The 21,506-nt window shown below is 39.0% G+C and overlaps 2 protein-coding genes across 7 annotated transcripts in view; one reads left to right on the plus strand and one right to left on the minus strand.

The window, feature by feature from the left end:
* Positions 1-6,717, plus strand: part of OXR1 (oxidation resistance 1) — a 251,858-nt gene extending 245,141 nt beyond the window's left edge. For all 6 annotated transcript variants that reach the window (XM_030445954.1, XM_030445950.1, XM_030445951.1 and 3 more), the window contains 3 exons: positions 906-1,001; positions 3,874-3,947; positions 4,714-6,717. In XM_030445954.1, the coding sequence (XP_030301814.1) occupies positions 906-1,001; positions 3,874-3,947; positions 4,714-4,849 (306 nt within the window). In that variant the 3' untranslated portion in view covers positions 4,850-6,717. The remainder of the gene's footprint in view (positions 1-905; positions 1,002-3,873; positions 3,948-4,713) is intronic.
* Positions 6,718-12,818: 6,101 nt separating this feature from the next.
* ABRA (actin binding Rho activating protein) lies at positions 12,819-20,333 on the minus strand. Its single transcript, XM_008502687.2, has 2 exons — positions 19,515-20,333; positions 12,819-14,096 (listed from the first exon to the last, which is right to left on the minus strand). The coding sequence occupies exons 1-2, from the start codon at positions 20,264-20,266 to the stop codon at positions 13,619-13,621; spliced, it is 1,230 nt and encodes a 409-aa protein (XP_008500909.1). The 5' UTR covers positions 20,267-20,333; the 3' UTR covers positions 12,819-13,618.
* Positions 20,334-21,506: the final 1,173 nt, after the last annotated feature.

The following is a 21,506-nucleotide window of genomic DNA, read 5'->3' on the forward strand; positions in this document are numbered from 1 at the left end:
TTCAACTTTAAATACTGAACAAATTGCAAGTCAGGACACTATCTTCAATGTCTGACTCTCATCAGTCCTATGCTTATACTTGATAATTAATGTGAACAAAACCACATTCTTTCTCATAACAGACAAATGAGCGAGTGGAGTGCCTTGATACTTACATCTGCTCTACTCTTCCAGATGTTGAAACAAGATTCCTACTAGCAACAGAAATACTGGTTTTTGGGAGAATTGTACTTCCTACAGTATAATTGCTTTTGCATAATTATGCAGGGCTTTTTTTTCTTAATTATTCTAGTTCCTGAGAAAAGCATAGTACTTCAATTGGATTTTAAAAACCCAATGATCAGTCCTTAGACCTTTTAGCTACCGTTGCAATGTTTTTATTGCTGGGTATTACAAATAGTTCTACTGCCCAGCTAAGGCTTATTTAAAATCTGTCTCTGTTGTAAGGCAGGGCAAGCAGTGCTTGCCTGTTGTTTGTATTGGAATGAATAATTTACATGAAAAATAGCAACTCAGTTACAGCTAGGACCTTGCTGAAAATAGCCTCGTTGAGTAGGAAGGGGAAGTACATAAGAAGAAGGAACTTTTTATATGAAATTTTAAAAAATTATTCACCATTTCTAAGAATTTCCTGATTTTGTGTTTTAATCCTTTAATTTTTTTTAACAACATTCAGGTTTTACTGAGAGACAGTCCTCTTACCTTCTTTTTATTGTACCACAAAGCCCTGTACTGTAGCTCAGTCAATGCACTTAGAATCATGATATCACATAAGGTTTATCCTGCTGTGAACTTCAAACCTGGTGAGGGTACAACCTATTTGTTTATCGGTTACTATCATTAGAAATTCTCGGATGTTATGTAGTTTCTCTTAAGTATTTTCTGTTGCATATTTTTTCTTGCAGGTTTTTGGTGCACTAGCATCTGAACCATTTAAAGTGAGTGATGGCTTTTATGGAACTGGGGAGACCTTTATGTTCACTTTTTCCCCAGATTTTGAGGTAAGTAGTAATAATTTCATGTGTTCCAGCTCTCCCCATACCCCATATGCATTATCTCAAGATACATACAGAATAAATCTGGCAGTAACTCTGAAAACTTCTATGAGATAGCCCAAAAAATGTCATCATACTAATTTTTCCACAAAATCCATAAGTGGTAAATCTGTAGTGATCCTGTAGTGAAAAAAAAGTGTTCAACCTGACTCTTTCATTGTACTGATTTCTATTCTAAATTCTTCCACGTGTCTGTCTGAAAATTTACAAACTACATCCTCTTAATAGCACATATCATGTAACATAAGCATAATTTCTTGGTATTTTTAATTGTTTAGAAATTTCAGTATTCAAAGAGGACCTGTTTTGGAATAGTCTTATTTTATATAGAATAATATATAAGAATTTTTTCCGCATAAATCTGTTCCTTACATTTTCAAATATATATATATTTTGATATATAACAATATTTTGTTGTATTTTGATAACCTCATTAGATCATAGAATCACAATAAGTTAGGGTTGGAAGGGACCTTAAGATTAATCTAGTTCCAACCCACCTGCTATGGCCATGGGCACCTCCCACTAGACCAAGTTGCTCAAAGTCTTGTCCTTGAACACTTCCAGGGAGGGGCAGCCACAACTTTGCTGGGCAACCTGTTCCAGTGTCTCACCACCCTCTCAGTAAAGAATATATTTCTAATATCTAACCTAAATCAAACTTTTTTTGTCAAACCATTACCTATCATCCTATCACTACCCAATCTTGTAAAAAGTCGCTCCCTGGTGTTCCTTTAGGTCCCCTTCAGGCACTGGAAGGCTGCTATATGGTCTCCCCCAGAGCCTTCTCTTCTCCAGGTTCAACAACCCCAACTCTTTCAGCCTCTCTTCATAGAAGAGATACTCTGTTCCTCTGATTGTCTTTGTCACCCTCCTCTTGACTCATTCCAAGGTCTCCATGTCCTTGTTTTGAGGACCCCAGAACATAAATCACAGAATCACAGAATCTTTAGGTTGGAAGAGACCTCCAAGATCATCCAGTCCAACCTTTGACTAACACCACAGTCAACCACTAAACCACATCCTTAAGGGCCAGGTCCAAATGCCTTTTAAATACCTTTAGGGATGGTGACACCACTGTCATGGACAGGACATTCCAATGCCTGACAACCCACTCAGTGAAAGAATATTTCTTAACATCCAGCCTAAACCTCCCCTGGTGCAGCTTCCATCCATTTCCTCTGGTCCTATCACAGTTCACTAAGGAGAAGAGGCTGTTTCCATCCTTGCTCCAACCTCCCTTGAGGTAGTTGAAGAGAGCAATAAGGTCTCCTCTCAGCCTCCTCCTCTCCAGAGTGAACACCCCAGCTCCCTTAGCTGTTCCTCACAGGACTTGTGCTCCAGGCCCTTCATGAGCTTTGTTGCCCTTCTCTGGACACACTCCAGCACGTCCCTGTCCCTCCTATAGTGAGGTGCCCAGAACTGAACACAGGACTCAAGATGTGGCCTCACCAGAGCTGAGTACAGAGGAATGATCACCTCCCTATTCCTGCTGGCCACTGAGTTCCTAATACAAGCCAGGATGCCATTGGCCTTCTTGGCCACCTGCACACACTGCTGACTCATACTAAGTCGACTGTCAACCAATACCCCCAGGTCCCTTTCCAACTTACAGCTTTCTAACCACACTTCCCCAGGTCTGTAGCTTACCATGGGGTTGTTATGACCCAGGTGCAAGACCTGGCATTTGGCCTTGTTAAACCTCATACAATTAACTTTGGCCCATTGGTCCAACCTGTCCAGGTCCTGCTGTAAGGCTTCCCTACCCTCCAGCAGGTTGACACAGCCACCTAGTCTGGTGTCATCTGCAAATTTACTGGGGGTGCACTCAGTCCCCTCATCCATATCATTACTGAAGATATTAAAGAGAAGAGGCCCCAGCACTGAACTCTGGGGAACACCATTTGTGACAGGTTGCCAGCCAGATTTAGTTTCATTGACGATAACTCTTTCAGCCCAACCATTCAGCCAATTTTTTATACAGTGCAGGGTATATTTATCCAAGACAAGTGCCATATGTTTCTGAAGAAGAATGCTGTGAGAGACAGTGTCAAAAGCTTTACTGAAGTCCAGATAGACAATGTCCACCACTCTTCCCTCATCCCCTAGGCAAGTCAGGTTAGTCAGACAGGACCTGCCTTCTGTAAACCCATGCTGACTGGGCCTGATCACTTGTATGTATGTATGTATCTTGTATGTACCATGTGATGGTACTCAAGATGACCTGTTCCATAACCTTTCCTTCCACTGAGGTCAAATTGACAGGTCTATACTTGCCCAGATCTTCCTTTTGGCTCTTCTTGTAGATGGAAGTTACATTTGCCAGTTTCCAATCAACTGTGACATCCCCAGTTCACCAGGACAGTTGATAAATATTGGAGAATGGCTTGGTGAGCACTTCTGCCAGCTCCTTTAGTACCCCTGGGTACATCCCATCTGGTCCCATAGACTTGTGCACATCCATGCAGCACTAGAACATCATTTCCTCCCAGATTATGGGGGCTTCATTTTGCTCCCCATCTTGGTTATCCAATTCAGGGAGCTGTACCCTCAGGGAGCAATTGGCATTGATTGACTAAACACAGTACTCCAGGTGGGATGTCATGACAGCAGAGTAGAGGTGGAGAGTCACCTTGCTTGACCTGCTGGCCCATGGGTCTTTTGATACCTACATGATCAGGTCTCCTGTTTTCCCTCTGGATGTTGGCCTTTAGCCACCTGTAGTCTGTCTGTACTGATGTTTTGTTTTCCTTCCTTCCCCCAAAAAAGTTCAGGTGTTTTTAACTTGCTGGGCTGTTTTGGTTTTTTTCATTAATAGGTTTTCAAATGGACAGGAGACAACATGTTCTTTATTAAAGGAGACATGGACTCCCTTGCTTTTGGCGGAGGAGGGTAAGTTGTTTCTTTGTCATTTGAGTATTAAAAGTGTGTGTGTCTGCACACCTGTGAAAAGAAAATTTGGAATTGACTTCAGTTTAATAGATCAAGAGTCCACAGTTACCATCCAAAAAAGCTGAAGTATGTCGAATGTTTAGCTTCCTATGTTCAGGTAACCAAAAAAAGAAGTTTGTTTTCAGCAAAGTGTGGCACCAAGCGTCAGCCCTGCCAGGTTATGATGCCTTGCATGCTCTGCTTGCCTGTCTGTCAGTCTTGGTGTATTCAGAATGGACATAAGATAGTGATTCTGAAGTTATGTAAATGTGAAAATTACGTGTAACTGGAAGAGGCTTGAATTGAAACTGTACCAGCCCAAGACATGCCAGTGTCTTCAGAAATTTTATCTTCTCTCTCCCCTTTTTAATTCTCACTCAAGTGCATAAGCTTCTAGGAAGTTTCCCTTATTTGTTATCAGCATTCTCCTTACATATATGAGTACTGTTACACCTGGCCACTGTACACTGTAACACCAGGGGCTAAAAACTGAGAAGTTCTGGTTAGCTTTTAATTTCAGAATATCTGAAAGAAGAATATTCCCAAAATACAAATAATATGGAAAAAAAAAAAAAACAGTTGCAGTTTCAACTGTCAACAGCTGTGAGGTACTTGTGCTGAAAAATAATGATGCTATAATTCCTCCTCATTCCTGAATTCTGAATGAAAAATGAATTCATAAGTTCAATGCTTAGTCTATTGATTTAATATTTTGTCTGTGTTGCAGAGGGGAGTTTGCTCTTTGGCTCGATGGTGATCTCTACCATGGAAGAAGTCACTCATGTAAAACATTTGGGAATCATACTCTTTCTAAGCGAGAAGACTTCACTATTCAAGACATAGAAATCTGGGCTTTTGAATGAGTATTTAACAATTTCTACAGGGTATTGTCCCAAACCTGTAATGAATCAGTGCAGCTCAAAAATCCCTAGGAGCAATACAATGCACAGTCTTTTTTTTTTTTTTTTTAATAAGTTTCTCAACATGGCCATCTAGTTATTATTTAGAAATAGCAGGCTTATTTTCATGCTCTTACATCTGTAATATGTGGTCCCACTTTTTCTAAGCTGTAGGCACTTTTCCAAATATACACTATGTTGACTAAAAATTAACATTAGTTACTTTGAGCCTTGCAGCCTACAAATTTTTCATATCCTTGTTGCAGTTGCCTCCCAGGTTTCCCACACACACCTTTCTGCAATCCTCCTAAGGGGCTGTTTCATCAAATATAGGTTATTATTTTTGTATTCAAATTATGTCTATGAATGAAGTTGCCCTCTGTGAACCTGTATAAGAAGAAAGCTGTGTGGGGGTTATCTGGCAGCAATACTGCAGGGATTGGTCCTGATGGGTTAATTCATGGTGCCACAAGCAGATGAGAAGTCTGGCATTCCTTTTTACCACATAACAGTGCATAGGTGAAGTTAGAAGATATCCAAAGTCAACAGTGCCATTTGTTTATTGTTTATGTTTAGAAAAAAGTTCATTAATAGGTGATCTTGCTGCATGCTGGTTGTACTAACGAGTGTTTTGCACATGCTGTTAATGATCTGCAGGTTTGGGACAAATACTGACAGTACTGAGCTACATGGAAAGGACTTACAAAAAAGCAAGGGAATGTAAGAAGATGATAGTTCCACAGAATTAAATGGCTAAAGCAAACAAAACTCAGTGAACAATTTGTAGCTATAGGAGGGCATTAAAATTACAGAAACAGATGCATCTTTCTTCAACATAAAGTGTCAGATATATACTGTTTTACTGTTGTAGCCTTGTAGCACATCAACTCCAAGAATATAGCTTATTACCTGTCCAAAGAAAAAATTAGTTGTGATGTTTTTGAGTGGGTCTATGTTGTAAATTTACAGTTAGCACCAGCTCTGATTAAAATGAAATAATGTACTATAGGTAGACAATATTGTAATTCTGTAGACTTGTGGAATATGCAAACTTACTGTCATGTGACCTCAAAAAATATGACAGGTTAGAATACAGTTCCTGTAGCTCTTGTCCACTTTTGTAGGAAAATTGATAAGCCATTGTGGCAATAACAGCTCAACAAAACTGTTTGTTTCAAAGCTTTTATTCTATGTTCTGCAAAAACAAAACAACAAAAACAAAAAAAAAACAAAAAAAAATGCTGTTAAGTGTGACAGTGACTGACTTTGTGCTGAAATTTCAGCTACTTCAGATGAACATTGTATATTACCTTGTAAATTAATGTTTAAAGTAGTTTTGTTATTATAGAAAAGTGTTGGTTGACGGGTTGCTTAGAGCACTTTAAATTATTCTAGAAATGGAATAAAAGCCAAATGGGTTGGCTTAAATAGATGTAGTTGTATATTATTTCATAATACTTACATCTCTGGAAAGTTTTAAAAACTTATCTGAAGACAGCTTACTGCTATGGTATTGAGAAAGGGCAGATGTTTCATCTATAATATGCTAATGCTCAATATTAATAGAAATTCAGGGCTTTGTTTCCTGTCTCTGTGTATAGCTCTCTACCCTTATTAGAACTTAGTACCATGTCTAGACTAAATGTTTACAAAATAAGGAACTGTAAATAAATTAAAATGGCTTTTCTCCTTTTGGTCTTCCACAGCAGTATTATTGTCTTTGTGGAGTTAAGACTGATTATTACAACAACAACAAAATCCTGTAATGGATTTTAGTACTATAAGGTCACAGTGATGTATAGCAAATAAATCTAAATATATGTAAAAATAAACTTGAGTTGGAGTTTATTTAGAAGTTGGAGTTTTCTCAGAAGCACAAATGCAGGTTATTGCTGTTCGTTTAATAACTTTACTGATTATATAGGATGAGTTTGCTCATCCTGTGGGGGATTTTTTGGTTTTGAAAGCCCAGTGGGAAGCAGAGAATAAAATACACTGGGTTCATCTATTTTCAAGGAAAAAAAAATAAAAAAAACCTCTCAGTTTATCCTTGCTGAAAAAACCCATTAATTCAAGTACATTAAATTACAATTAAAGCCTATTTTAGGATTTTAAATGATACTGTGAAGAATTTTATGAAGAATTATACTATGAAAAACAATATGAAAGCACAGAAAAATACTTAGTAGCTGAATGTGTCCAAGTATGTGTCCTGGATCAGTCTTGGAAAGGCACGTGGGAAAAGGAAAAAGTGCACACTGGGAACTGTAGTAAGCAGTACTATAGCATTCACACTTGCATGAATACTAAATTAGTTATGTAGCAGAGAAAGATGTTGAAGTTTGAAATGCTTGTTGTAATACTTACACCGTGACAGGCTGCATAAAGAACTAAAGAGAGTAATGCACATAGTCAGTTAATGGGAGATCCATATTGTTAACCAAAGGGGTAGTTAACTTTTTTAGCTGATGTAGAAAATTGTGTGTGATCTAAGGCACTTCTTGATGTGCCTTCTGTCTTCAGTTCAATATGAATTTGCTGCATTATAATCCCTTTCTATTTTTTTCTGGCAAGGTTTGCTTCTATGATTGTAAAGAGTTGAGGTCTGACATTCTGAAGGCTTTATGAGCTACATTTTGGAATTGTGATGCCTGAATGTGCTGTCTCAGCATGCAGTATTCATTGACTAACTTGATGTTTTGCTTAGGTACCTGGTATTCTTATTATAACATTTTTCATCTCTAAATCATGTTTGTGTCAAATCCTATTTGTTTTTATATCATCTGCAAAAGGAAATGATTTCTCAGGTATGGCTCATGATTGCATCTTCCTGCTCACCTATATGTATGATGTTGTGGGTTTTTTTGTACAGGAGTTGGCACGTGTGCATAAAATCTAATCTCCAAAGAGGAGTAAAAAGACACTACTCACATGTGATCAGGATTTTTTGCTATGGTCACAAACTAGGGAGCTCAGTTAAAGGATCAAACTTTTACTCTCTCTTCCCTTAAGAGAGTACATGCAACTGCAATATGAAGTAGAGCTGCACTGTGGTACTGGAGCAGAGTTAGTGAGTCCAGCTGTTGCAATTAACTCTTTCTGTACAGGCCTAAGTGGTCCTGCTGGCTTTCCTGCTGCAGAATCACCAACGTTGGATCGGCCTGCATTGGAATGTCCTGCCCAGGACTGGTGGAGTCACCATCCCTGGAGTCATTTAAAAGGCATTTCGACCTCGTCCTTAAGGATGTGGTTTAGCAGTTGAGTGTGGTGTTACTCAAAGGTTGGACTGGATGATCTTGGAGGTCTCTTCCAGCCTAAACATTCTGTGATTGATGCTCTGCTTTCTACTTTCCTGCTTTCTACTCTCCTGCTTATCTGTCAAGCTTCACAATTCTTGTTGAGCATCTATTGTAGTAGTTACTCTGGTAGTGGCACACATGGTATTGGACATTCAGCTAGTTTGGGTGTGACCTGTGTTGGTGGATTGACTGTAGTTGAGATGTCAGTGTGGTGCAATGCTGCAATGCATACATGGCTCTAGCAGCCAGGCTTGTCAGTGTTTGTTCTGAGGATCAATGGCAATTGAACATCTCTCCACAAATGTTACACTTTCCTCTTCAGCAAATTTAATTTCGGCAGCCTTCACTTGTTTTAAAAATGAGCTTTAATACTGAGCCCTGACTGTACAGAAACATTTTAAAGAATGAATTATTGTCGTGGGGGAGGGAGCTGATTTTCAGTGGGTGGGATATGCATCCAGTGAACCATCCTCTGACTTCAAGCTACTGTGGCAACTGGTGGAAGACTTGAAAAAATACAACAGCATGAAAGTCAAATTTATTTCTTTTGATTCGAACAACCCTTACAAGAGCAGCACAGGAAAATGAAGGAGATGTTACATATCAGAAGAAAATCTGTTTCAAATAAAGCATTTGGGAAAGTGAATACAGTATTTAAGAAAATAATGTGCAACTACAAGCTTACCACAAGAGTAACTGATTTATTCACTTTTTACCTTAAAGGATAAGGGTTTTATTTTTGAAAGAAGCCAGAAATAGGAAAGCAGTTTTTAAATACGGTCTATGAAGACTGCTTTAATCAAGCAGTTTCTGAGCTTTAGCATCTTACTACTTGGAATTTATTCAGAATATTTACAGTTGTCAGAGGTCAGACTGGTTTCACAGGAATCTAACAGTTACACTATAGTAGGACAGCCAGAATGGATAATTTGTAGGATACTTGTATTTGGTTGTTTTTTAATGAATTCAGGTTTATTTTCTTCACCGTGAATAAGTTTGTGTCATGGTTTAACACTGGCCCAAAAATTAAATGGAATGACAGATACTCTCTATTAATCCCCCTCCTCCCCCTTATAAAGAAAGGAGAGAGAATAACGGAGAGAGATTTATGGGTTGGAAACTAAACTACACAACTTTAATGAAACAGTAATGATAAATAGGAAAAAAATTACTAAAGATATACAAATATACAGGAAAATTGATACCGAATTAATCCCCCCTTCCCCCCAGTAACTCTCACGTCACCACTGAGGCTGCAGGGCAGCCCTGGGAAAGTCCAGGCTGGACTCCTGGAGTCAGGAGTAGCTGGGAGCTGGAGGCAGGAACACACAGATATGGGCTGGCACGGATCAGGACCACAGGCAGATGAACGGATGGAATCCTCCCAGGATGTTGAAGCAAATGGGGACAGGTGAAGAAGGGGAAGCAGGAAGGGGTTTGACCCTTGTGATCCCTCAAATTTATACTATTACATGTATGGGATGGAATACTCTGGTCAATTTTGGTCATTTATGTTGTTCTCTCCTCCCTAAGGGAGGGCTGCAGGTGTGAGCTCTTTACTCATTTTCTCCTTACGGACGGCAAAATGTTCCTCAGAGCTGAGCAGTGGCCTTGATTCTGCACACCAGTCTCTAGCAGTACCTATAAACATCGAGTGTTATCAGTCCCAGAAGCAGACACTGACTGAGAAACTTGCTGCTAATTTCAGCAAGTACAGCTAAGCTGAAAGCAAAATTACAAGGCAGAAAATCACCTTTATTCTGGCCCAAACCAGGGCAGTTTGTTATGTGTCTTTATGTAAAAAACAATAGAAAACATGTAACCTAAATGAAACACTTCCATACAACATAAACTATATCAATATTTAATAATTCTCATTCACAAAAACTTGTCACAGTTTAAAAGGCTTTGCATGGTACTGCCTACTCAAAAGTAAATGATAGAGCACAGTATGAGATAAATCATTGGTCACATCACGTGTGGATTTTGTATCCAGTTGAAAATAAGGTATTTTGAGCGGGGAAAAAATGGAATTTTGTTTGTTTCATGAAGTTTTTAGGTTTTCATTGGAGTGGCCATTAATTGGAAGCTTAAGAAGTCATCTGCAGTGAGTGATAGATTTATGCTGAATAGTAGTGATTGTGTTCTTACACAGCTGCTGTAAGGAATTAGAGAAGAGCTTGAAGGCCAGTGTTTTCTTCCCTCATGTTAATTGATCTGATGGTACCTTTCTCTAAAAATCTTGAGTTTATGCTTTATGGTAAGTATAAATGCACTTATAACTGGGTATTCCAATATGCAAGAAACCATCAGCTAAATTTTGAAAATTTAAATTCATCATGTGTCACTGGTCCATTCTGTTGCTGAATGTGCTTGAATTAAACTTCCAGAAATGCAGTTCTCTCTGCTGCTTTCCATAAAGGAGAAAACAGAAGGTATCTCAACTCATCTGTCACTGAATTACTCTTCAGCTGAGAAGTTTGCCCTGCAGTTTAGGCCATCCTTACCTCTCTTACCCCCAGCATTGCTATATGCATTTTATGAAACTGGTTAAGTATAGTCTTTCCCACAGTGACTACTGGTGGATGTACAGGAGCCTGTGGAAAAGTCAATTGTCTGTAAATGCTTACTCACAAATATTTGAATAGATGAAACTTTTATGAACCTCAGCATTAACTTGGGTACAGATATGCTTATTTTCAGACATTTGGGCAGTCAGGACAATAGTTGCCTCCAGAGTGAATGCTTAACCTACCCTAGGAACCTGAGGGAAGGTGGCTGCATTTGGGAATATCAGCAGTATTCAGCCCCAGTCAGGTGTCTGACTCCTTGCATTGTATGGGGCAAGAGCACTAAAATGACAGAGCTAGATCTGCTTGTGATCCTTTTTTGTCAACAGGGATGCAACTAGGCAGAGGTGGCTCTCATGAGAATGAAAAATTTTTGCAACAATTACTGCCTTCCTTTCATTTAATTTCTTCATTAGAAGCAGTGCTGTGTGAGTAGAAGAGGCACTCCACACATCCATCTTCCTATCAAACAGCTTTGAAGAAGTGAAGAAACTAAATTTACTCTGCAATTTCTACAGGCTGCTTTGTTGGATCAAGACCTAAGCCAGGAAGGTGGTTTTGATTCCTACTTCTAGCAGTGCCTGCCTAGATGTATTCCATTTGTTTCCCCGAAGGTGACAAAGTAGATGGCATAGACTTCATATCAAAGCACAAGCTCTTACTACCTGCTGTAAACACACATAACATTGAAACACACCTCTTTAAAGGGTTCTGCTACAGTTTGAGTGTTTCAGTACAAAAATATATCACTGCTGTCTGTCTTGGGTCAGTGAATGAAAGGCAATAGATTTCATTCCTCATCTAATGGTGAGGTGCCCTTGGGCTTCAAGCCACACATAAACACGACACTGAAAATAACATTTGCAGTGAACTGGATCTCTGTTGTGTTGCCCTGTGGTAGGATGAGGGTACATGTGAACAGAAATATGTAATTTGGTTAACACGTGCTTTTAATGTGTGTTCTTTGTACAGGTATTTTGTAGAAAGATTCTTCCATTTCTGTGTGCCCTTAAAACTTGTTCTGGTGCTTTGGATAGAGAAACCTTCATAGAGAGGTAAAAAGGAGAATATAAGTACATTTTAAAACAACTTATTGATGTTGTACTTACGGATGTTGTACAGAATATGCACACATATGTCTTCTCTACTGTGTGGGACGAATAACCCAGAACCTAATCAAGTAAGGGTTTTATTTATATTTCATTTATTCCTTTGACAACCAAATTTCCTCAAGACTGTTTAGACATCTGTAAAGATCATTATTTAAAGACATAAAAAATAAAGTAAGAATATGCAGCTAAATATTATGTAAGTATTATACTTAGAGGTCAGTTTTGCAGGTCAGCTTGAGTAGTTTTGAGAGAACTCAAGAAAATGTTAAGTTTCACCTAATCCATCATAAAATTATTTTTTCTATTCCTTAGATTCACGACATACAACTGTGCCTAAAATATTAGTTATATAGACCTGAATATTTTACTTAGTTATTAATTGCAGTTTCAAACTAGATTATATGTACTCATAAGATAGCAATACCTTTTTAAATCACAGAGACAAGATGTTCATACACCTTTTCTTCTGTAAGAAGATATTTGCTCTTTGAGTTTGAAAGAATCTTGTGAGGCAAAAAACTTCTTTTTCATTATGCAAATTATTTGACCAGGAATCGTCCCTTGAAAAAATGCTTTTCACATGAAGCACATTTGTACCAGGACAGCTATTTTTACAATAGTGGTATAAAGAAAGTGATCTGGAGCTTATAGATTTGTTTCTCAGATTTGTGCACAACACAAACAGTTTTAAGAACTAAAAGGATTAGTTCCTTAGCGTTTACTCCTCTTCACTGTCACCTGGACTGAAAGACTGCAATGACACCAGAATAGTTCAAACAACAAGTGCTGTAAAAGGCCAGAGTTTCTAAGTAATATCAAACACCATTTTCCTTAAAGTTAGTTGATTCTAGTTATGAGCACTGTGTATCTTTTCTCAGAGAGGTGCATTTCAGTGGAAGATGCTGATTGTAGTCGCTTTTTTGCTATACACAGACGCAAAAGTACCTGGCTGTTTATATGTTACACATTGTTTTCCTTTATTTGTAAGAATTGTGTTTACATAGATAATGAGATGACAGATTGCACAACATTGCACAGGAGGTATTTTCTATGTGGCTATCCAAGTTTTGTGTGCGTGCATTACATTCTCTAATATTTTTGTCTACAACACCCACAATTCTATATATGAAACAATCTAATAAATTAGTAACACAAATACATTAAATATAAAACTTCATTTATAAAAATAAGGATTTTTTCCTAGTTTCTATGTGATATGTAAGAGAAAGTGATGTCACTAGTTGCCACAGGCTAATACTGCAGTAATATTTGCATATCTTGCTTGTAAGGATGAATGTGGAATCATTGCTTATGTGTACAAACTATCTTAAAATGCATTTTAAATAAATGAATTAGAAAATGCATGCGCAAGATGACTTTCACAATCAAAAATTTGATCTGATTTAAAATTATAATTCAGCTTCTGATCTGGTATTGTTTATATTCCTGATATCCCAATTTAAATAATTGGGAAGATCTTGACTGTAAGAACAAGGAAAAATTTGAATTCAGTTGTTGCTATGGGTTTTAATAATCATCTGCTTATATTCAATATAGATTTTTCTCTTTATTTTTAATGTAGCAATCCATTTGAATGCTTGTGTTATCATCCAGTAGGTAAAAAAATACAATTAGATGCTCAATGTCCTTCTATGAGGGTGAATAGGGGAATCTTATATTCCAAATGTGCAAATGCTAGTAGCAAGAGGGAACTAAAGGCTTACCAAAACAAGTTGTTCTGGTTGTAGCCTGCTATTTTAATAAAGTAATTATGACATCATCATCCCTTCGTTGCCATAACATTTCTCCCTCAAAGTCCACCAGCCCATGTTTCCTGGCTCTCAGGAGAATCCCAACAACCTTATCTGAAATACGGACGTATCGCTCAAAGAGTTCCCCAAAAGTGACTTGGATCTTGCCGTCGGGCCGTGGCTTGGCCATTGACTCAATGATGAGGCACAAGTCTCTGATCTCCCGGTGGATATGGGCCTCTGCTCTCTTGGCCCTTTCAGCAGTTTTAGTTCCTTCTTTAGGACGGCCGTAGCCTTCATCTCCTTTGTGCAGGCGCGTGGACATGGCCAGTTCGTGGTCAAATTCTTCACTGAAGGGGTTCAGCTTCTGTGTTGCAATGTGCTGCTCAGCCCAGTCTTGCCATCTGCCCTTCAGGTTGTTGACAGAGCTGTATTTTCTGCGGGCCTTGCTGCGTGCTTCTTCAGTAAAGCTGTTTGCACTGAAAGAAACAAAAAGGGAATTTGAGCTTTGCCTTTTATCTTTTAGTTACATGGTTCTGCTACTCATCTCCTTTCAACTTGCTTGCTGTGTTTTTTCAGATGAGATCCTAACCACCAGGTGGCACGAGTTCACTACTTCTAAAGAAGTTCTTTGAGGACTTTGAAGCTATGTTCTAGTTTGCACTCAAGAGCAAATTTGTTGTTCTCACCTTGATGCCGTCTACACTACCACCCTTCAGCCTAGATTTGAGCCCATTTTGACAAATGTTTGGCCAGAATGACCTAATTCTGTCTGGGAGCAAAGCAATATGTTCCTGATGAGCTGCACTTGCTATGCCTTTGGTCAGTCACACAGCTCCCTATTTCTGAATAGCTGGTACTGAGCCTGAAATCTTCCTGCCCTATTGCTATAGATGACAAGAACTGTAAGTGCATGGACTGGGTCCTCAGGTGTTCTTAGTTATAAAATAGTGTGTAGTGACTGGAAAAATCTGTTTCTTGTAATAGATGCTGATGTTTAAAACAATAACAAAAAGCTAATAGAGTAGAGTACCTCTGTCTTTGCTTATAGATTTTATTAAGTATGATTCTGAACAATTACTGAAGTTGAAAATTTGTATTCTCACTGGCAGGGTGTATGTCTGAAAGGAACTCAGGGCTTCTGAGATTTTTGTCAAGGTCAAGGGATGATGAAAGACCTTCGGAGGTCTTATTGATTTTGTGTGTGTGTACATAGCAACATCTTATTGCTGGATGACTCTAGGCAGACAAATTGTTGATACTCTTTCCTCTGGTGGCCAATCTCACATGTTGTGAAGGAGCTATAGATAGTCTGAGCTAATCTTTGTGCTGTCTACATCCTGTCATTGTGTCTGTACAGAGCTCAGCTAGGGACTATGTTGTGCTGTGGCTGTTCCAAAGTAATTTGTTTTCTAATATTTTTACTACCCAGAATGCTGCTCTGAAACCTCCCCAGTAACATCAGCTGGATATTAACAGTAACACCAGAAAGCAAAAAAAACCAGTTAGAAAAACAGTACAGAGGACTGAAAGCCTGCAGAAAATGCTGTTTCCCTCCTGTTTAAGCATGCCTTTGTTTTCTACTAAGCTTGTTGGAAGAAAGAATAGGAGCAATAGAGATTATTTTAGTTCAGGTCTGTGCACCAGAATGCCAGTGCTGGGCAGCAGTGTTAGAGCTGGAGCAAGAAGTGCAGACAGTGCCAGGGATAGAAGGAGGAGTAGGAGAGCAGGATTACTCTTCTAGCAGTGGAGCTGCCATTAGCCTGGTTAGCTATCTTGAGGAAATCTGTATTTAAATAAGCTCCAAAATACTCTTCCCCATCAATTTGGTGAAAAGCATCAAAACATTCAAGGATGAGTGTTGCCAAGTAAATGAACCTTTCCTCTATGGTGTGACTGCAGAGGATCCTGAGAGTAGGCAGTGTGTATGTACCTGTGGTTTAATGTGTGTAAGTGATTTTCAGGTAGGTGCTGGAAGAAAAGCATTAAAATACACCAGTGGGGTAAAGCTAGACAATTTTTTTCCCCTACCAATAAACCAAATCCTTCTGTATATAAGCTGTTGTTATAAGAGAGGGAAAACTGTCATCCTCTTCCTCTTGCCCTGAATTGAGGCTTCATTGCCCAGAGGAACTGTGGGCCCAGAGTTTGGTTATGTAGAACAATTTGTCTCCTGAAACGTATGGATTTCCCAAAAGCCATAGAAGCCCTGTGCCAGTACAGTCCTAGCTACAGATGAAACGCAGACTGATTGCTTCCCCAGCTTTTCATGTGGGAAGGTATCAGTGAAGAGAGGGTGAACAAACACTAAGCAATTCAATATTGCTTAAAATAAGTGATACCTACAGTTTTAGGAACTGATGAACAGATCCCATCATGAAGAGCTAATCCTGCAGCCATGGTCCCTCTGATCCCCTTTCTCTCTAAGGGCCATGACCCTGAGAGTCCTGCAGCTTCAGTTCCTCATGATGAGGTGAAAGAGAGAGAGTGAGGTAGCCTAACTCTGCAAAGGTTTTGTTACCTCTTTTTATTTGACACTCTTGTAAGTATTCTCTTCCTATTGAAACCTTGAATTCTCTCTTCTAGCTGGATAGTATTACCTCCTTTCTTACCCCAATCATTACATCAGTGGTTCAGAAAAGCACCATCTTGCCTGTCCTTTTGCTTTTAGCATGCTCCGTGGGATTTGGAAAAACATTACGGTTTCTCTCTTGTTTTTTAAAGCATCATCTAATTTAACCATTTCCGATGAAATGCAATTTTCCTTGTTGTTTAGTGTTGTTAACACTGTAAACTGTATATGTGTAGACACATTTTTTTTCACATTTAAACAGCACCCACACAATGGATTGTGGGTCCAAAAAGAAACTTGTGAGCATTAAGCTAATATAAGAACTGCTTTGCCTGTAGCAATCAAGTAAGTTATGCTACTAACAAAAAAATGATCACTGTAGATGCATTTTGAACTTCCAAGAAAATAATATTAATTTCTGTGTTCTCTATGACTCTTTCAGGGAAGCAAAAGTATGGATCTCTTTAATATTTTGAGATTGTGCCACTGTTGCACATCTTTGAGTCCTAAGCAACAGAAAAAGAACATAAAGAGTTTTTCCTAGGTCTGTAGGCATTAACGTGCCTTCTGCTAAGCAAGCAACCTTATTGTAGTTGTAGTAAATATTCCAGCTAGAAATGATGCAGGTGCTGATGCAGGTATAAAAAAATTACTAGTACTGATGGTTTTTCCTGGAATATAATGAGAAAAACTGGAGATTTGCATTAACAACTATGTACTTGAGACCTTTTTGAACATTAAGCCACACTGAGAGATTCATAAAAGTAGCAGGCTGAGATAATGTATCCTAAGGCTATAAATTATTTTTTTTTTTAATGAGTAGTTAAAAAGTCCAGTCCTGAAAACAGCACTGTAAGTTCAGGGAATTATTTTTGTGTCAGATTTCAGTGGTAGAGATTGTTGTACGTAACACAGAAAGTGTTATTTCAGTTATTTGCACCTCTGTGAATATTGCTAATGGATTATTTTTCCCCAGGTATCAGCACTCAAATTAGATATATGAGGAAAATATTAAGTGTAACAGAAAGATAGCTGGTTTGTTTCTACTATAGCATTTTTAAAGTGCAGGATTTGTTTTAATTGTGGTTATTTGCAGATATCTGATGCAACTGTATTCTCTTTTCCTGCTGTGTTTGTGAAATCTTTGCAATCCTACCTTCTATCATAGGACAGTGTACATAGCCTCTCCCAAAGGCAGGAGCTACAAACTTCAAGCTCTAGGTTTCTAGGGAGCATTTTTTACTTTGGCTATTATCCATTTGCTCCTTATAGGGAGGTGACTGGTCAACTGTGAAGCAAAGCATGGTTCTAATCCCCCACTGGAATAGTTTAAAAAGCTTCATGTGTTCAGAAAGCTTTGCTAAAAAGTGCCACATGGTAGATATCCATGACTATGTTAGTCACAGTTTAATGCTGGTCATAGTAAACACTCATCAGTTGTCAGGTGTAAAACCTGAGCAGTGGGAATGGAACAGCCTGCCTGTCTACAGAGTGATCACAAAGTCTGTTTTGACATTTTCATCAGTGCTGCTCCCAGTTCTTCATTTCTGAAATGGCGATTAGGCTTTGGTATGAATCTACTGGTTCTGATCTCATTCCTGCTGCCTTGCTCTTCCTTTACACAGAGGCTGACTGGGTGGGTGAAAACCCTGCTGTCTCCTCTCAAATTGCCTGCCGCTCAGCTTGTGTTGTGTGTGTGTAAGTGATGGACACAGGGTAGAAGCAGTAGAGACTTGGGATCCACCATGGGATGGCTCCTGGTAGGAACCCAGCAGGCTTGGGCAGATGAGCACTGCTGAACCCTGCCTGGTTCAAGCTGTGCCTCCATCCATCCTCCCTGTCCAGCAATACATGGGCTGTGCCTCAGCCAGTCTTGGTTCTGCCTGGGCTCAGGGCTGTGCTGTCCTTCATCAAAATATTACAGCTAGATGTGAGGTTTGCTGGGTTTGTTCCAAGGCATTACCACGTTTGTAGGACAGAGGGCTGGAGCAAGCAGTATTGTATCTGTAGAAGCTGCCTACAGTTTTCTATCTTGCAGCATTGGATTTATAGATCTTTTAATAGCCTACTGACAAGAGAATGATGATTTAGTTTGGCATCTGCCCATTGGCAAGTCTGGCCACAGCACAACTGTTTGTAGCTGTCTTCTGGAAAAGGGGTTCTGCTGGAGATATTTGAGAAATGAAACAAGAATTTCTACCACCATCTGCTGCTCCTCTGCTCTTCTGGGAGACTTCCCAGGGACTTCATGGCTATGGCTGAGCTCTACTTATTGACTACCTGGCTTCCAAATGTAATACGTGTCTGTTTTGTGTAGTAATCTTCAAGCATGAGCCTTTTATTGCAAGAAGTATTAATCAAAACTGTCTGTTTTCATTAATTTGCTAGTTATTTAAAAATTTTAAGTAGAACCTGTAATAACTCTGTAGGTAAATAACAGATTCTGCTTCCTTTTTCTTCAGACAATTCACAAGTGTAAGGAAGTCTGTATGTGAGGAACTTCTGGTTCCGCAACATGTTCAGTGAACATTCTTCCTGGCCCCCTGCCCTATATGATACCCAAAGAGAGACTTTGACTTTGAAGAACCTATTAGTGATACAGATGTAGTTTTTGATGAATGATTTATAACATACTGCATGTTGAAACAGACTGGATGCTTTCTAATGTGTGTTTGTGGTCCCAGCTTGTGTGAAAGTTCCTGGTCTTTGATTTGTGGAATTATAAGTCCATGGAAAGCTTCTAAAGAGAAGTAATGAACCCAGCTTTTGGTAAGATGTCCTTAAAAGTCATTCCTGCCATGTGTATTTTAGACATTCTCTGCAAATTACTACTGATAATATTTACAATCTATACTAATCAAAATAAAAAGTATTTAGAAATATTACTGTCAAGTATATTACTCTACACTTAACATTTCTTGAAGTTAATGAAGAGCCTTGAGCTTTTGATGAGGGAAAAATTGCTATGCTGAAACATGGACTGAAGTATTAAGAGATAAGTAATGACTTTGATGAACCAGTAAATCCAGTGTGAAAATTAAATATTACTAACATTTCCCAAATATAATTTCCTGTGTCTCTTATCTGGATAGCACACAGGCCATAGTCCCAAGGCTACAGTCAGAGTTGTTGACTAACTGCTTAATCATAGAGAGATTCATGAAAGGTTTCCGAGATTTCTTTTTAATTTTTTTCAAGAGTAATAGTTTATCTTTGACTACACCCTACCATTTTCCTCCAGCCCTCCACTTTCCTCATGGAAACCTGTATCTCTCTCAGGGTCTGCTGACCATTTGTGACAATGTAGTGAAGTTGTTTTACTTACGAAGTTGGTGTAGGCCGCTTAATCCTCACCGCTGTCACCTCTCTGTCACTGTCTTCTTGCTCAGGTTTGTCCTCTGCTTCCCCATAGCCACTGTCCTCTGTATCCAGACTGTCAGCCTGGCACTTAAGCAGCAGTTTTTCCTTAGCCTGCTCTTTATCCTCCAGTTCCATCTGTTTCCAGCCCTTGGTCAGCTCTGACACCGTGTTTGAACACTTTCTCCTTATGCTTGGAGATAATTTCCCACTAAGAATTTTGTCAATATTACTTGATTCTTCTTTGAGCTTTGCCATCTCTGAGCTGCAATTGTTAGTCTCGTATCTCTCACTGAGGAGACTAACATCACCTCCTCGTTCATAGGCTTTGCTTACAACTGTTTTGGTCACTTCTTTGCTTTTAATATTGAACTTTTTGAGGGCTTCATCTGATTCCCTTGAATATTTTTCAGCATCTCTTACTGTAACTGATTCCTTGGCTGAGGATTTGTCATCATCTTTTCCCTGGTCCCTCTTGACAGGTGGATTTGGCCATTTTTCAAAGGAGTTTTCTTGTACAGGTTCAGCTGATGAGTCTGCTGCCGGGGCAACCCATCCAGAGGGCTCTTTGGCTTGCTTTACATGGTGATCAGATGCCCACTGCTGCCAACCTTGTGCCAGGCTGGAGACTTCACTAGCCAGTCGAATCTTGTACACAGCCCTTTTTGGAGGATTAGTGCTTGGTTTTTCTTCAAGAGGCATGCTGCTGTCTGCTGCCATGCTGGTTTTCCTCTCCTTATGCTGAGCACCTTCTGAGTGAACTTCCTGAAGTGAATAATGTCTCCTGAAGAGAGCTACGGAGATTTAAATAGAAGCCGGAGCAGTTTGTGCCCATGGAAAATATGTGAAGCACTTCTCACAAAGATAGAGTATCCTCGCTATTACGGAGGTCTTTTTTTAAAACACAGGATTGCATTTCATCACACCAGATGAATGATGCATGATGTAAACAGGGTGACACAGACTTGCACTGTAAATAGTGGGAAATTAACAGCTCCTTTAGTACCCCTTCCTTGGGACTGCTCAATTGTCAATTTGTTGGCAAGGGTCTTGTTCTTCTGGAAGTGCACAACTTGGGTTAAAGATACTGAACAGTATCTGAAACTCTGGCAGAGTGAAGACCCCTCATCATCACAAGTAAATAGCAACTCTCATCATGGATGAATGAAAGCCAGAAGCAGGCTATGAATGAGAGATTGCTAGATGCATTTTCTAAAAAGAAGCTAGATGATTTCTTCTTATTGCTCATTTGTCCGAGGAAATCCAGGTTCATTAATTTTTTAAAAGGTATTTATGTGCTCTGTTCCCAGTCATTATCTATTAATGTCTGTCTATTTAGAATGTACCTTCAGGGAGGTCCAGGAACATTATCGTATTTGGTGTCAGCACTAAGAATGAGGGAATCACTATCTCTAGTCTGGGGATTAATGGAGTAGGTCTGACTTGATCAGATGAATAAATGATGTCCTAGTTTTAGAATTTTGAAAAAATAAAGTTTAGCCTGTTCAGTTCTTCACTGCTTTTCAAGTAAATGTATATAAAACTTAGCATTTATTTGCATTCTTTACATTGTGTTTAATTTTATACTGTTCATATGCTATAGAAAAAATGTAATTTCCTGGGAAAGTTTGAGATTTCTTTATTCTAGGAGGAATTCCTGGAGTGTGTTCATGTATGGATTCATAAAATTGTTTAGTGAATTGATGAGTCGATTGTTATCTAATAAGAAACAGTCATTTTCTGAGAGACAATCTTGTGGTATCTTATTCCTTAGCATTATGTTTCCTAAATAGGGAGGGAAAATGGCATTGCTTTTTCCATCCATCAGACCTTGCAGATTACAGGATGACCTCCTGCACTTGCCATGTGGTGCTCTGAGGTACTTCAAGGAATTCTGTTGGCTTCATTAGTGTTACATCAGAGATAAATATGGATTCCTGGTACTCTGCCTTTTTCTCTT

Source organism: Calypte anna, chromosome 2 (assembly GCF_003957555.1).
Source record: "Calypte anna isolate BGI_N300 chromosome 2, bCalAnn1_v1.p, whole genome shotgun sequence".
Classification (NCBI taxonomy): domain Eukaryota; kingdom Metazoa; phylum Chordata; class Aves; order Apodiformes; family Trochilidae; genus Calypte; species Calypte anna.